Consider the following 17710-nt stretch of genomic DNA (forward strand, 5'->3'; position numbering starts at 1 on the left):
ACAGTCTAAAAATGAAAAATAAGCACCTAAGGCCTTCAAGGAAAAAAGGCTTTGCAAGTAGTAAACAACTTTATTATTTGAACAACTTTATTACCAAACAAATGTTTGAAACAAAACAAAGCACAAACATGGTGCTTTGTTTCAAACTTTTTTGAAGCACCATGCATGTGCTTCCCAACTGATGCAGAGAGCTTTGTGCTGAAGGCACATACCTATAGCAATAAAACAGTTGGCAATTCACAATTTCTTTGAAAGGTCTGATCAGCAGTAAATGGCCAATAAATTGTGGACTTTACACCTCTGCTTTCTGTTTACTGCGTGCAGTTAGGGCTTAAAAACACCTAAAATTTTTAAATGTGATGAAATCAATGCCTGATCTTAATGTGTGGTGTCACCTGACCCAGAGTCATCTATCTGAGAACTTCTGACAATTCAAACTTCTTGATAATTCAAACAAAATTCAGAAACCCCATCGTGTTTGAATTAACAAGAGTCGACGTACGTCATAGTTTTGATAGAAGTGTATTCTGTCAACCCTCGATTGGGCTGTTGCCATGGATACGAACTTGGTTTTGTATTTTATTGTAACATGCAGCCTAAAAAAAGGTGCATAATATAATTGTGGGAACGGGCTACTGTTTGTGGGTATGTGAATAGACATATTAGGCCTTACATATGTTCAACTCGAACACCAGGCCACTGCCGACAACACATTCCAAACTTGTTTGGTAAGCGCGTGTCAATACATGGTACAATCCCTTCAATATTTGCAGAATGATAGCCTATACGTTCTCAATTTGCTTTGTATGCTCAGGACGGTAGAAAAGACATTCTTGGTAGATTTTTAATGCACCCATGACAATAGCCAATGCATTCCATATGTGCAGGCTGCCAATACGTTATACTTTTCCAATACGTGAAATATGCACGTAATGATGGATGATAAATATTTAATACGTTAAATATTCACAGGCCGATAGCTGAAATCTATCTGATACAATATATGCTGGATAAGAGGAGGTACATTTGTGATACGTCAGATATGCATATATGCATTCCCAATGTGCTAGATATGACTGTACATTTCTGATATGTTAAGTATGTGCAGGATAATAAACGGCACATTTTCTACATCTCCCACATGTGCCGTACAATGCACAATTTATTCAGTATTGTCAGGGCTACAGATGACGTGTTGTTTATACATCCACCACGCGCAGCATTCACCAGCTGCAAAGGACAGGTGCCCAGGAGGTCTGCAAGATCGAGGCGCACGACTCGGAAGTGCTCTGCCTCGAGTACTCGGGGCCTGCGGAAGAGAGTGGCAGGCTGCTGGCCTCGGGCAGCCGCGACCGCTTTGTGCATCTCTTCGACGTGGAACAGGAGTATGCCTTCCAGCAGACCCTGGATGACCACTCTTCCTCCATCACAGCCGTGCGATTCGTGCGGGACTCTCCGCCGGGCACACTGCAGATGATATCCTGCGGTGCCGACAAGTCGATAGTGTTCCGTAAGGCGCAACAGGTACGTGCGTCTCATGGGTGCCCTTTGGTTTGGGTGGCCAAAACTTGGGAACCTGATATTCTTTGAATAGTCTGAATATTTTTCATTGACAACCAACCTATTAAAATTGCCAACTATGCATGGTGAAGTATAAAATTCAAGCGAAACTGCAATAAATTTTACTTCAGCGACCGTGTAAACATGAAAAACACAGTCACTTCAATGCGGAGTGCACCAGTTTTCTCGGGAAGCAGAGTTTTTGTCTAAACCACAGTTGTTTGTGATTATCGATTAGTCGTTAGAAAGTAATGGAAGTGTTTATTGGCTTCTAGTGCTCTAATTGTATTTTCAACAAGCAAATATTTGTAACATGTGCTGTAAGTGCATAATATTACTAACGTTGTCTATATACAGAATGTGAGGGCCCTTTTGTACATTTTACATTTGACTGTGGATGTTATTTATTCAGCATTTGATTTGTGCGTGACACTGCTTGATCAATTCACGTTCGGTTTGGTCTTGGAAAGTCTTGTTGACACTAGTCTTGTTATAAAATGTTCTAGGTGATTGACCATACAAAAGTGGAATCTGAGTAAACGAAACAACTTGAATGGGATTACTGCTTAACCTAAGCAACAACCTTTTAGTTCGTAGGTTTCGCAATAGGTGAATGTAAAAAAAAAGTCGTTAATTAATACCAAAATTCTTTTTACTATCCACGAACGAAATCACGGAATATCTCAACAATTTTTCCCATAAGAAGAACAATTTGAAATATATTCTAGCTTCACCTGCTTTCTATCAAAAAATGCCATATTTAATGAACAGTACACCCAGTGACATTCAAGGTTGCTGGATCAGTCCCAGTTGTTTTTTACAGTATTTTCGTCCCACGTATTTAAAAAAAATATGGATGATGCTCTGATGTAGCTGTTTACCGCATTATACGCCATTGGGAAAACTTGCCGATTCGTTCACTGCCGGATGCTTAACATATCTAACAAACAATGTACGATAAAGTGCGACGCTGCTTCGCTCAGTTAACGAAACTCCTGTTAACCAGAACAGATCTTTCCAGTCTCTTGAGGCTCTGCTCAAAGAGATTGTACCGTAGTGCATCTGAAAAGTGTCCTCCCTAATTGCCCTACTAATGCAGGGACAAGGCCCGCCAGTGTTTTCGCGGAAACACCATGTGGTGGGCAAAAGCACGCTTTACGACATGGAGGTGGATAGTTCGCAAGAGCACGTGCTGGCCGCCTGCCAGGACAGGCAGGTTCGAGTCTATGCGCTGGCCTCGGGAAAGAACACGCGCTGCTTCCGTGGTAGTCCAGCCGAGGAGGGCACGCTGATCAAGGTACATTGCTGCTTCTTTCGTGCAGTCGATGTTTGGAACAGAGAAGGTTAAGATCTTTTGTTACTGAAGTGACTTGGATTGCCTAAGCATAAGGCTGGGTTTTGAGAGTGTGCCGTGCTATCTATCAGCTGTGCTGTCATTCTGCGAAGTATTGCATGAATCGCAGCACTTGTGGGGTCCCGAAATGAGCCACGCTCTCGGAACACATGGACACAGCAGAGGTGGTTGAACCAAACGATACAATACATTTATTGAACTAATTTTTTATCGACGATATTGTCAGATGAATTACATACTTAACTAGTGACATGCTAAACATAGCTTCATACAACATTCCTTTAAAAATGCTTCTTTTTTTTTTCTGTTGTGAGTGAGTGAGTGAGTGAAACAACTTTATTCGGTCCACAATAGACGCGAGTAAACTTAATTTTCCTGCTCTTTATATGTAATATTGATAGTTTTTTCTGTTCCTCAATTTTATTTATGTTGTATGATCCTGCAATTATAGACAAACCAGTTAATGAGAATTTTCATTCTTAGGCATTAAAAGTAAATAGTGAAAGAGAGAGTGAAACTGGTTTCATGTTGAATGTTGGTTAGATCACCATGTTTGCGCACATTTCCTGGTACCAGTGCTTACTGGTAAGGCCATGTTAAACAACGGTTCTCGTGGCAGGTGGCTTTGGATCCGACAGGCACATACCTGGCGACTAGCTGCACGGACAAAACATTGGCACTGTATGAGTACAGCACGGGCGAGTGCCTGGCCTCCATGCTGGGCCACTCGGAGCTGGTGACCGGGCTGAGGTTCAGTCACGACGGCCGGCACCTCATCTCGGTCTCGGGTGACAGGTGCGTCTGCTTGTCGCCTCCGCTTTGTCTCTGGCTCGAGGCGGCTAGACCTGACGAGGTGGCCACTGCATATTTCTTCGCAGTTGCATCTTCGTCTGGCGGCTGCCCCCAGAAGTGAGCCAGGTAATTTCTAGCAACCAGGCCGGTGTACCCTTGCCCACCTCTTGGCAGGATGCAAGGTACGTGCCAAAGGAAAAAATTTCCACTCTGGGACTCGGGGCGTAGCTTGCATTCAAGTGGCCCCGGTCATGCCTGTACTGCTTTACTATAGTTACAATTAATTGCCACTCTGCATTTAAAAAGTGTCGTTCTTGATGCACCTTTCACAGTTTTCTCTGTTGAGCTAGTAGGCCTTCATATGCAAATTCTTTTAACAAAAGTACAGTGAACACGGGAACATTGTTAGTTCTTACGAAGAAATGCAGCAAAGCAACACTTCCCTGGCAGTGTAAGGCACACGGCTTGAGCAACGTTCTGCATTGCCTGTCAACCTACTCTACATAAATATGTTCTACTCTGAAGTTAAAAACATAAGTGTTTTAAGGGTGTGCAGGTATTTGAAACCGTTGGAATAGGAATTTAAATTGTTGTATTTGATTGATGTCTTTAATTGAAACTGTCACTAGCCCTATCTGTGAGTTTGACTGTGATTTTGGATTTTCAAATCAATTGTGCATGGCCAGATGTATAAATTGGTGCCATTCAGGGACGACTTCTATCTTAACAGCTGTAATAAAGTAAGGTTCTAAAAGTTGCGTGTGGAAGCGTACTTAGCACTCGGAGAGCCAGACTTTTTCTGTGAAGCAGTGTACAGTGCACAGGGATCGGAATACGATAATTCAGGGCTAAGCAATGCACATACTTTAATTTCCATGTGCAGTTGACATCATATTGGACTGGTTTCAACAGAAACACTTTTATCGGAGCTAAAATTACCCTGACAGCCAGATTCGTTGTAACACTGGGGTTATCTTGAACAATTGGGAATACCAGTAGTCATACTAAAGTCCTTGATGTTGTGTTTAAATCTGCCGGCACTATATGCTCTCACTTCCCTCCAGAGCTCCAGGTAGACTATATATTCGGTCACTGTATTTCGTTTGTATTTTAGTGAACAGTGATTCATAATATGCTTGACACAGTGGCAAAAAAAAGCTGGTAATGACTGCAGGAAAGGAACAATACATCTGAGCACCTCCCGCTCTTTCTCGTGCAGCGCTGCCCTGGAGGCCGAGCGAGACCCGTGAGTGCAGACCGCCGCTGTAGCGCGTAACTTGTGGGCACGGCTGCTCTTCGGACGCTAACTTCCTGGCACTTCCCGCTCGGTTGTTGGCTTCCCGGAGACGAGTGCCGCATTCCGCGTGATGTCATAAACCGTTGGCGCCGTATCTGGTGTCAATTACACGATCTTGCGAATCAGAGACACCTGCCTTGCATGCTCGATCCACAGTGTGCATAGTAATGTTCACTAACGGTAACTCATTTTACGCTTCTTTTAGCGTTTCTGCGCATCTCTCATGTTGCGCTACTGGCAGCCTCACGAACACTCGGCTTGACAAGTTTCCCTTGTTTTTTTATCGATACTGGAATTGGACGATGCAATTTCTGTGGGGAATTTCAGCAACTTGGAAACACACATCTTTTTTTAATATGTCCGCTCACAAAGAGTAGTAAGCTTATTGCAAGGGAAAAATCTGTAAAACACCCAATAAATTATGCAATATCATTCTTAGCCTTGCAATTGAGTTAGAGATGTAATTGTGGCTTTATAAAACTTAATTGTAAGTGCATTACGGTCACCAATAGTTTGAGGCAAAGCGGAAATTTCTACACACCTGCATCCACGTAGTTATTGTGCTTAACAGGTAATCGTTAATGCAGAATTTTGAGGAACATAATCCAGCCAAAATTTTTTCTCTCGATTGTTTGGACACGACACTTAGCGTTGCACAGAGACTTCAGTGAGCCCAATTGGCAGTTCCGTGAAGCAAAAGGGAGAGGCAAGTGAGTTGGTACTGGTACATTTCGGCGTAGGCATGAGTAAGCGCTTGTGATGTACACTTTCTTGTCCTTGTATTTTTCATAATACATTCAAACCGTAATGGTAGTTTCGTGTTTTAGTCCATGTTCAATGCAATCAAGTCACACGTTCAGCACTATACTTGGCAATTGATAAATTTCATCATGCCAAGGTTTGTATATTCCAGCTGTAAAACTTACCTGAGGTCTTTTGGTAACAGCACTGGCTAATAGCAATATAGTCGGTAAACATTTGTAAAAAACAAAACAAAAATAACTTCTACTAGAAGGTTTTGAAGTGTAGAGAAGAGGTTGCGTGTGATGAACAGGTCATTGGTACAGTCTTGACGTAGTACCAGTGGCTGCTGTAAAATAGCACTAGGCAGGCTGTTGGCAAAAGCCATTGCGGATATAGGTAACAGTGCTGTATACAAAGAGAGGCTTGAGTGAAACAAATATAGAAAGAGATACCTTATACTATTAAACCTGCTTATAACGAACCTTTATATAACGAATTCCTCAAAGTTTCTTATACCCGTCATTACTCCATCAAAGCACATGTACTTGCAAACTCCATGTAACAAAGAAACAGCCGGAGACATCCTTCATAAATTAAATTTTTGCCATGGCCAGTCTAGGAATTTCGCCCTGGATTTGGTCATTTTGGCATGAGCATGCATCAGGTTGCTTAGCCTTTTGCAATAGACCTACACATACACTGTTTGCAAACAACTTTTTTGATGCACTTCACTCATATTTGACGGATGATGGCGCCATCTTATGCAAGCTGCCCTCGCACCGCCTGCGCACTCCATATAAATGTTTTGCGGCTTTCCTTTGTCGCAATCGTTTAACAGCAATAATGGTATCTGGTGTGATCTTGAGGGGCACCCAGAAGCATGTGCTACGACACACTTTGCCAATTTCGTGACAACCTTGCAAGATGACTGCATCACCGCCATTGACATTGCAGCAAGTAACCAACATTGCAGCAAGCTACCACGAAAGCGTCAAAACAAACCGTCGATAACAAGATTAACACCCAATATACCGCTGCCGCCTCGCTGTCCACATGAGAAGTGACTGTAGAAAAGGTAGCCTGTACCTAGTGTTCTTTGAAGTACGCCCTGATAACAAGCATGAAAAGGGAATTGCGACTGAAGCGAGAAGCAGGGGTGCTACTATATTTTCCAAAATCATCATGCTGTTTTCTGGATGACAAGCAATGTTCACTGGTTTTCCAGAATCCTGTGACGTGATAGCCATGAATTTTCCTTGTTGCAGCAAATTCTGTTGTGGTCGCTTGAAAATTGCGTGCGTGTGGTTGGTCTCTAATGTTTCATATTTGCTGGAAGTGACCGTTGGTTGGAACGGGCAGATTTGTGACCTTTGCTAGCTGTGTGCTTGTCAGCTATGGTGCCTCTGCACTCGCACCGTTCGTGAACACTGTGGCGCACGGATAATTAAAAAACCTCAGGGGACGTGCCATGCACAGATCGAAAGAAAAATCAAAGCTGCGGCAGTGGCAGTGGGCAAAGGGGGATGGGGTAGCGAGCCAAGGTGGCCGTTGGAAGTTGGCATGATCAAAAAGTGGTAAAGATCCAGCAGGCTAGGAGGCACCATGTGTCGATTTTCGGGGCTGCAGCGGATGAATGTAGGTGGGGAGTTTATTAAGTGGGAGAAAAAAATTCAAATTATGAAAAAAATCCAAATTATGACGACTGAATTGTGAGGTGCATTTTATTATGAGAGTGCATTCATTATGGGAGTAAATACGGTATTGAAAGATTCTTGACTGCTGTAGACGCTAAGGGTGAAGCGTGGTTAGGACAAATGGCTAAGTCGACCGTATGTTGCTGCTCCATTTAAAGGGGAAATGCCAATGAAGATAATCCCCCTCAGATTTATCAAAAGAATTACAAGAATGAAGCTCTAACCTTTATTTTGTGTTGTAGTAATTCGTCAATTATTCCATGAATACTGAAAATGGAGACTTGAAAGAGTACTCTACTTCATCAATGTTTTCAGTTAGTGTCCTTTTGAATATACATGAAATATTCTACAATGTCAACTTTCTAACTGTCTCATTTTGGTGCATTATGTATACCATCTGTATATCTTGGACTACTGGACAGAACTTAACATTATCGCTGAGCGGTGTTTTCGAGCTTTTGGAAAATAATGGCTTGTTTGCAGCTTTTAACTTGCACCACAAAAGCGGCAGTTACTGTCATGACATGGCAGCCGCCTCGACAGCCAGAGACTGACTCGGGCTAATTTTGGTTTCTTCTTGACTGTCAGCAATATAGGCCACTGCCACGATCACCTTGGCAATCTCAAAAAACGAACCCAGCAGTTTGCAGGGCTCGCAGCAGCCGTTCAGTGCCTTTTGTTCAGATGTGCACGAAGGTTACTATAGCAGTGCCGGGATAGTTTTCTCATCGTTATATTACGAGGAATAACGCTGTTGATAGGGTTGATCAAGGGGTACACAGCATTGTACTGTGGGCATGTAGGTGTCCCTCGGTGCCTTGGTTGCTTGGTACTGAAAATACTGTTCCAGTCAAGGCTTTAGTAATGCTTGCAGCAACATCCTCTGTAGTCAGCTATGACCAGCTCCTCACAGTCTTCTCAAAGCAAGTCTGGCTCTGAAGGACAGGTATCCTAGCAAAAGCAGGCTGGTGGCACTGATGTTGATACACAAGGAAAGATTGAATGCTGCTATCACAATCATGTTAATGGTCCAGGTGGTTAGCACGGATTTCAAGCTCTCTAGAACACCAGTGTCAATATTTCGCTCACATTATTTGGAGGATTGCAAAAATGAACTCGCAAGTACAGAAATCTAGAAATGCATGTTATTGCTCAAAATTTTAATTTTGCTAGTTCTAATTACTTGCAAGGAATGTTTGCTACAGCTAAAATGTGCTGAGCCACTGTGCTTTGAAGTGACGTCTCTTTCTGGCACCGTTTCTGACTCGTCTGAATGCATGGCACTTAATCTGAGGCTTGTGGTTTTATTCATGTCACCAAGCAGTCCTGTACAAAATGACGAGGGCAGGCGTTTTGGGTCGCATGATATGATTGAACCAATACTCGTAAGCTGAAGTTAAAGAAAGCTGTGGCATCAGCAGTAAAATTGAATTTCTTCTAGTAGAGCTCTGCAACAAATGGGGAATTGGCACGATTACCATACGCTTGTAACCTGACCCTGTGTACGTCTGGTGCCCTGAACTATATATCATGGGTAAAGAAACAACAACGAAAAAAAAAATAATCCCTGCATGTTTTCGTGAAGAAGCCTTTCTTGCGTCACTGTGAAGCAGTGGCACGAGACTGAATTTTGCAGCTAAATTTGCATGTAAGCACTCTTCGAATTTAGCTTTGCAGTTGCTGTATACTTTGTGCATGTTATAGCCTAGAAAATATGTTAGTGAAGGGTAATCAAATGTCACCTTAAGCAGTTATGTCCTCATTTTCAAAACAAATATTGTGTTATAATTTCTATATACCCTCATAATTTATAATAATATCTATTTAATACTAATAATATCTATATACACAGTCCCATAGAATGCTGCACAACACTTTGTATGCTCAGGAGGTGGTGACCTTAGAAAATAACCCTCAGCTTCCACGGAACAGAATTATTTGGTGCAGTACAACAGCCCACCATTGCACCTCCCTTGGGACTCAAAAATGTGCCTCCATTTTTCTTACATATTCTCGTAAAGAAATTAATGTTTGAAAACTTTGAACAGTGAATTGTCAAATAAAACTCAAATGAACAAACATGGACTATTCACATTGTGCACTCAAATGTCATTATAACGGAGTTGCATCTAACACAATATTAAGTTCGTTATATCCGAAAATTTGTTATAAAGGGGTATTTCTAACACTCTGTAGATTGCAATAATATTCTTCATTTACTTTGTTGTAACCGATACTTCGTTATTTCGAGGTACGAGTGTACTTGAAATTTCAAGTGCTTAGATATTCCTGGCGACTGGGGAGCCCATCTGTTGTTTATTTGGTTCTCTGATGGTGTTCTTGTGAGGCATTCGAGGCTCTCTGCGTGCAGGCGGTCGTCCTCTGTAGCCGTGGCACGACCGTTGGTGTCTGGCAGCCCTCAGGAGGAGTCGTCTCCCGAGTACCGATTCTCGCTGGGGCCCCTGCCCTCGTGGGCCAAGAAACAGGTGCCGCCAATGATTTTCTTGTCGTCTTCTTTCTGTGCTCTATTTCGAAAATGTACTGTATCTGCATAGGTATTGAGCAGCTGAGATTGCAGTAGAACTATGTCATAATAAACCATGGTTAACCAGCGCTACAGCTACATCACAGCAAAAAGGCAAAAGGACGCCATCACAAGCACCTTGTTGTCAACTGCTGCTTTACTGCAAACATGCGGCTGATATAAACACCGCAGTTTGAACTTTCAGGCGGAAAAAATACACAAGTAACGTTGTCACAAGATTACGCCAACAACACATACATGTGACTGAAATCTGGCTTGAACAGTTTTGTCTTGTTTAAAGGCTCGTTCACATCGAAGTCGGGGCGGCCAAACCGGCGAGGCGGCAACGCAGGAAACGGGAAAAACCTCCTCTCCAGGTGGCGAAAGCATGAGAAAAGCCAGGCGGCAATGCTGATTGCTCTCGGAGTAATTTTTTGACGCCTGCCGAGGCTCGACGCTTTGCCGCAGCCAATCGGAACGCCACGCAGCGGAGGTGCAGTGGTGGCCCGGGTGTACAAATGGGAGAAGCACTGACACGTCATAGCGACACGTGCGCACAATCGCGAGATGCCCGCATCTTCTGCCACGCGGCCAGACGAAGAAGGCATGCGGTCTGAACAGGTTCACGCATTTGCCACCTCGCCACTTCAGAAATTGCGCTTCGCCACACCGCTTTCGGTGTGAATAAGCCTTAAAGAGCTTGTAAGCCTTAAATAAGCCTTAAAGAGCTTGTAATTGTCCATTTATGTGCATATATACATATGAAATATATCACCTGTGTCACGTGTACATTGATCTCTGTACTTACGTACGATGTCAATACCATAAAAGATAGCCATTGTCTAGCTGTTGCACTGGTTGATCATCAAGATATTTTATCTGCCTTATATTTCACTACTGCTCGGTGCCAAGCAAAATGTTTGCTTATTATGAACTATATACAAGAGAATGACGATGCAGGCAAGGAATTGCAATGATGCTGTGCTCTCACTAATGAAAAAACTTTTCTTTTATGTGGAAATATACTGTCACGTTTTTAGAAAATTTAAAACTAGGCATTAATTTAGCAATACATTTGAGAGAAATGTACGGATATTACTTTTAATTTCTTAAACACTTCTCTACGAAGCAATAGTTGTGTATCCTTGATAGCCAGTACTAGCTTGTATGTGCCAGCAGAACTAATAACATTTTCCAACTATGGCGGGCTTTATGCAAGCTCGCCCACTTTTTAACAGTCTACCTTCTGATGGAAACGCATTAAACTAAATGATAGCTAGCTTAGGCTAGACAAAAGTAGCCATTTCATGGCTACTTTTGTAGCCATGAAATGGCTACTTTTGTAGTAACCTACATTGGTAGTAGTAACCTACATTGGCCAACATCGTTTAGACAAAAGTAGCCACGAAATGGCTACTTTTGTCTAAACGATGTTGGCCAATGTAGGTTACTTGCTGTTATAACTGGAACTTCGTCGTGCAGTCTCCATCCAGTCGTGCTCCCGCGCATACATTGGCATCAGCCCGGGTTTGTTCTCCTGCAAGAACTTGCTATGACCTGTTTGAATGCAGACACGTGATGATGATGGTGATGAGGCTGATGATGATGCGAATGTTGTAGATGATGGAGCAGCAGCAGCCAGCCAACAGCAAGCCGCCTTCTGTAGCGCCACCACCTGTTCCGCAGCCGCGAGGTCGCTGGGCCCAGCGCTTCGACGCCGCTCGCGCAATTTTTGAGAACGGCAAAGAGGTATTGGCCGACTTGCTATTACCTGCCTGCCAGTAACTTCAAAGCCTTAACGCTAATTTACTGGCGGCCTGCCAACACCTAACTTTGGACAACCTGTTAGTGATGCACTAAAGGTAGAGCTAGGTTAGTTATAGAACATCGAACAGTTCAGAGTAGTCCGGTGTGGAAGGACCAAATCTACAACAAATGAACAAAATGGCGACGCACTAGCATACCTTCTATTCCCTAAGAGGAGGTCGGACCTAAAAACAGTGCTTTTGCTCAACCTGTGCGTGCAGTAGCCCTGCGGTGACACTTTTCTTTTCTGGCAACATCTACTGTATTAGTTGTGTATACCTTGGAATAACTTTTAAAAAGTCATCTTTATCCACTCACTTATTCTGTTGCCTCAGATAAATTTTGTTTCAATAAGAGTCTGGTTCTCCTAAAAGGTGTTCTGAAAACTTGGAAAATATAGCTATAAAACTCGTTATATAAATATACAAAAACATTTCACGCTGCGTGGTGGTCCGAAGCATGGGTAGGTGAAGGCCGACAATGTAGCATAAACAGGCCTCAAGAAAGCCTTCATTGAGGCATTATCATTCATCGTGAACCGACAACTGTAGTCGACTTAGACAAAAATGCACTGAGACCTTGATATAACGAACCCTGATATAAAGAAACACTGTATATAACAAAGTAAATGAAGAATAGCCTTGCAGTAGATATAGTGTTATATACCTTTATAACGAATTTACAGATATAACGAACTTATTTTTTTTATGTGAGATGCAACTTCGTTATAATAAGGTTTGAGCCTATACCGAAGCCTGACTGTGCCTGCATTTGTGTTTTGGTTTTTAGTTTCACGGCTTAGGTAGTGTGCGTTGTACATTTCTTTGCACTCTTTGGCATTTGCTTTCTACCCTTCATAGATGTTAAAATAATGTGCTTCTTCTCTTTCCCCTCTTCATGCTGCAGTGCTTTGCAGTAGCATGGGTGCTTTGCGGATGCTTGGGTTCTACTCCGGCTCTCCTGGCAGACTTCTTAGCATGTTTGTCCTTTTATTCTTCTCTCATATTTCTCTCCTTCTCTGTTTGACGCTGAATAACGGCTCCACGATGTTGAGAGGAGCTGCCGATGCATGCCTAGGTTTGTAGTCTACTAGGAAACTGCGGCATAAAGTATGCACGGTATATACATACTTTTTAGGCGAGGAAATTTGCAAGGTGCTATGTACCGTCTGAAGTAGCAACGGCGTGTACTTGTCATTCCACCGAATGCAGTCACCGGGTGTTAGTGGGACAATGCAACTTCTAGGCAGAACAGGTTGTAGTACAGTCGAGCCCACATATAACGGCCCCACTTAAAACGAACTTTCGCTTAAAACAAACAATATTCGTGTGACCATGAAAATATACATTGGTTCAATGGCACAACATCGCACTTACAACGAACGTCTCCGAGCACCGCTGATCGGTTACAGCGGAGTTAGTGGTCTACCGACTTCCCGGAAAACTACTTTCGACCACAGAACAGGCATCGGCGAAGTGCCCATACGCCGACCCTGCCTCCGCAACCTTCTAGTTGCCGCTCTTCCTGACCCATAGAGGAAGGAAAGCTGTTTCCTTCCTCCATGCCCTGACTGCTTTTTGTTACGCACCCCTCCGTCCTTTGTCCCTCATACTACTCTGAGCAAGCACTCCGCATCGCCAGACGAGGCCCGTGTTTTCACACTGCCACCGATCTTTCGAAGACCGGCCGGCGATCTTCGAAAGACCGTCGCCGAAAGATCGTCGCCGACCTGGAGTGACCAGACCATTTGCCAACATCGTCGGCCACCGACTGTATTCGATAGTCTGCGTCTAGTGCACTCGCGAACGCTACCCCACCAACTCTGATAATTCGCGATTTGTTTTGTGTTGAGGACTTGTTCCCGCTCACTTCGCACTCGGCTCAGCAGCCTTCCGCGCGAGTTCGGAAGTGCGAGAACGGCTTTTAATTAGCGTGGAACGAATCGCGAAGTATCGAAGTTCGTGAGGCCACGCGAATCCGCCAGTGCAACAAAACGATTTTTTGACCACGGCCGCCGACTCTTCGAACACCGCTGCGTGCACCGATCCAGGCGGCCGTGCTTTGACTTCTGCGCGCGTAGGCACTCTTTCCAAGTTTTTTTTTACGGGCGAGTTTCGCGGACCTTTCAAGCAAGCTACCCAACCTGCCTCCTTCCCGTGTGTTTTGGTTTTTAAGGTCGCCGTCTTGCCGCATCCTCCCCTCTCTTTATCACAACTCCTTGCCCTTCTCTCGTAAGTCTGCTCTCCTCTCTTGATCACAACCCCTTTGTCCACGGAGGAAGGAAATGTCTTTGCCTTTCTCCACCGCTCCGCAACGCCCGCCACGCTGGCTGGAATTAGTTTCGTTTTCTGACTGGAAACGGGCCCAGAGCTGTTTCACGCGCTCTGGCATGTGTATTGCGTGTGAGCGTCTTGCTCGCTCTTGATGTGCGTGTGTGATCATGATGGCCGACGGCAGGACTAGCATGCTTTTTCCTGCCGCTCAACAAAATGTCGAAAGTGTGACCGCTTGGCTTGAGTGTAATCCCTGCGTTAGGTGCCACGTTGTGGAGCGCTTGCTCATAGCTGTTGACCACCTAGCAGCCAACTTGCCACTTCAGACGTGCCGGTATTCAGCTTTGGAGATGGTTAATATTTCGTGGGCTGCGGTGACAGCTACATGCGCGTGAAACTGTTTTCGTGAGGCCGACTTCATCCTCGTCGGGCCCGATGCCGAGCCTGAAGCTTCTGAACAGGACCATTGCGGCGGCGATTTGTGGCAGCGCATCGTCGACTCCGACTTGAGAGAGCGGGAGGGACATCTGTTGCGATGGTTTAATTACGGATGATGATGATGCCCACACTGTGGAACTGTGCACGGATTGTGGCATTGTGAATGAAGTACGTGATGAGAGCGATTTGAAGGAATGGGATTGCAAGAACGACAAAACTTCGGAGCCAGTGCCTCGTGCAGCTTATGTCACGGGCCTCGGCGAGCGACCACCCTGCCGTTTTAAATGAACTCGAGACCGCCCTTATCGCTTCTGCTCTTTGAAACACGTGCATCACGGACTTTTTGGGGCAAGAAAATTTTATGTGTTCACTCAACTTTTTTAAAAGCTGTGTTTCATTTACTACGAACTTCTAGGTGCAGCAAACGGATGCCGCGTCACGCTCAGGTTCGTTATAAGCGGGCTCAACTGTATCTTCGATTCCTATAGCAATTGGCACTTCACTGGGAATTCGAGTCCTGTGACAGGCGGGCGCCCTTCTGACCAATTGTCTACATGCTGCTTTTGCAGGATTTCATGTGACTTAGCACGAAGCATGTTGACGTATATGTACGGGCAACAGGCACTGTGTAGAAACTGCAAGCTTGGCATGGCACCAGGAGTGCCGTTGGCCAATGCGCCTGATGAGAAGTTACATCAAATCTGGGAAAAGCGATTGCGGCCTTAGAACAGGTTTGTTCGATTCGATGGCACCGCCTGGCCCAGTTTCATAACGCGCTGCACCTTACTACCCATCTCGGTGGCAAAGCAATGTCATCCTTGGCACTGCGCTATTTGTTTCAAATGATGCTAGGCTGGCTCAAGAATTTGCCGATTCTTGTCGATTTGTGCTAGCTTTGTGCAAGGTTCTGTCAGTACGTAGGAGAGACCCCACCTGATGACTAAAGTGATGGAGCTTATTGCATTCTCGACTAAACAATTGATTGTGCTCATATACTATGCAATGGTCTCCAACAGAGAAACTACTGAAACAGCCTATTGTATGCAAGCATTTATGCTGGTTTGTGCCCGTCTGCCTTTTAAGTAAACATTCCATTGCTTTCTGAAGTTATACCTGGCTGTAGGCACCATCAGAACACCAGCTATGTGCATCTGCTGTGTCTATGCACCTTTGGGTACATATACGTACAGGAAACTGATTCATGTGCAGTTCACAACTGCCCAAAGTTACGTGGTTGGAGCGCATATAAGCGGGTAAGACATGAAGCGTACAGTTGGCAACTCTCCGTTACTACATAGTGTTGCATTGTGACTGCACCGCTAACCTCGAGCTGCACAACTTGTCAACTTCATGTGCACCGCAGTGAACAAGTTCAGAGCGGTGCAATGTGTAGTGTCGTTGCTGTGACGGCATCGGGGCGGCAAGATGCCGACGAGGACCCGTGTGAGACACAGCGGGACTGGACGCGACAGGTGGCGTTCCTGCATGGCCCCTCTGCTCCGTGTTCGCGACACCACGGAAGCATAAGAGAAAGTACCAGAACTCCAAAGCCCAAAACACAACTCGGCCGACCAGTGGCCATTTATTCACACAACACATGGTAGACACGCGTACACACGGGATTGGTACATGTCAGTCACGTGTGCCAGTCAGCAACGACATCTATAGATAACACACAGCACTACGCGATGCACAGTGCACATCCTATGCACGGATGGCGCCACAACATCACAGAATGTAGTCATATGTACCCAGTGATTCTCTGAGAATATCGCCCTGGTACTACTTTGCACCTGCTCGCCCGTTCTCAGCATCTTGGAGCCGCTTACACCTGTGAGCAAAGTTACGCAGACAGTGGTTAGTCTGGCAAACAGTATGGCCACCTAGTTGCACAGCCTTAAGAGGTGCAAGTGCATTGTAGGACCCAAATGCAGACTGTAGACAAATTAAGGGCTGTGTGTAGACTTTGGAGTGATTCTGTTCGTGGAACCCACGGTCTGTGCACTTTCGCTTGCAAGTGTATTATGGGTGTGCAAGTGTTGTAAAGGCTTGTTGAAGTTGTGAATTTTGTGTGCATGTACCAACGATGAGAAGGTGTTGGTACCTATTCTCTACTTCACGATGGAACCGACCATTTCTAGCATTCAGTACTCTTTGAAAAACAAAAGCAGCACGAGAAACATAGTGCTGCGGAGCCCAGATAGGTCGAATTTGAAATGCCGAAAAAGTAGCGTAGCTTTGCGTTAAGGCTGTGTTCACATACTGGTAGCACTTTTATAAAGGGCAAAATATTTTCACAGTTTCAAATTTCTTAGAAAGTATAGTTCATGAAAATGGCATCAGTATATATAAAAATAATTTGTTGAATAGGCTTTGAGTTCTTAAAGGCTATGAAAGGTGAGACAGTGTTTCTGTCCTGCTTGCATACTGACCGATTACCAAGGAGGCTGGGTCGTTTTCATACAACTTGGGTGTTGTTTTTAATATGCACACATTTAAGCACCGCAAGGAGCTTATTCACAGTGTGTTTGAACCGATAAAAAAGATGGAAATGCCAGCAGATATATGATTAGGTGAACCATTTAACCCTCAATGAACCATATTTCAAGTTGCATGGACCATAGCCTCACACTAAAAGAGGCAAAGCAAAAAAATATCAATAACAAGATTTTTTTTCATAATTAGAAAACCCAACCTAAATTGATAAGTTCGCTGTAAACTTTGCACTGCCCACTCTGGACTGCAGTCCTCAGTTTTAAGTTACATACGTAGATGGACAAGAAAATTGTTTCAAACAAAAACAAAAAAAGTTGGACTCTGGTCACACAAAACAGGGTAAATTTGAGACCATTGGGAGGGGCCTTCGTACTGTAGCAGAGATAGAAACAAGATGATGATGATGATATAGTGTAGCGAACTGGACCAAGTCTGGCTAAACTCTCTGCCTTCACTTCTCTTCTTCTCTCTTTTTCTATCTGGCTTTGTAACGAAATCATCTATTTGTGTAATTTCTCTTGATACAACTGCCTGCAGTTCTTAAAGAAGCATGATCAATTGTTGTGTTGGTAGTATCATTAAGCTGCAATGTATTCTCCTGGTGATGCCATGAGTATGTAAACGTTAGTGAAATCTATTTAATACTAGTCCTTTAAGCTCTCCCAGGTATTTTCTTAGGGTCTAATACTGTGATAAAGGTGGTTCTATACAGGGACATCCTTTGATTCTTCG

General features: G+C 44.2%; 1 protein-coding gene across 5 annotated transcripts in view; it reads left to right on the forward strand.

The window, feature by feature from the left end:
- The window catches only part of LOC119167061 (mitogen-activated protein kinase-binding protein 1-like), a 42111-nt gene that overhangs the window by 14378 nt on the left and 10023 nt on the right, over nt 1-17710 (forward strand). For 3 of the 5 annotated variants that reach the window (XM_075867168.1, XM_075867169.1, XM_037418478.2), the window contains 7 exons: nt 1221-1524; nt 2660-2857; nt 3534-3709; nt 3793-3888; nt 4926-4952; nt 9813-9927; nt 11586-11714. In XM_075867168.1, the coding sequence (XP_075723283.1) occupies nt 1221-1524; nt 2660-2857; nt 3534-3709; nt 3793-3888; nt 4926-4952; nt 9813-9927; nt 11586-11714 (1045 nt within the window). The remainder of the gene's footprint in view (nt 1-1220; nt 1525-2659; nt 2858-3533; nt 3710-3792; nt 3889-4925; nt 4953-9812; nt 9928-11585; nt 11715-17710) is intronic. The other 2 variants (XM_075867171.1, XM_075867170.1) reach the window with 2 other exon arrangements.

The sequence above is a fragment of the Rhipicephalus microplus genome, chromosome 6, assembly GCF_043290135.1.
Source record: "Rhipicephalus microplus isolate Deutch F79 chromosome 6, USDA_Rmic, whole genome shotgun sequence".
In the NCBI taxonomy this organism is placed as follows: Eukaryota; Metazoa; Arthropoda; class Arachnida; order Ixodida; family Ixodidae; genus Rhipicephalus; species Rhipicephalus microplus.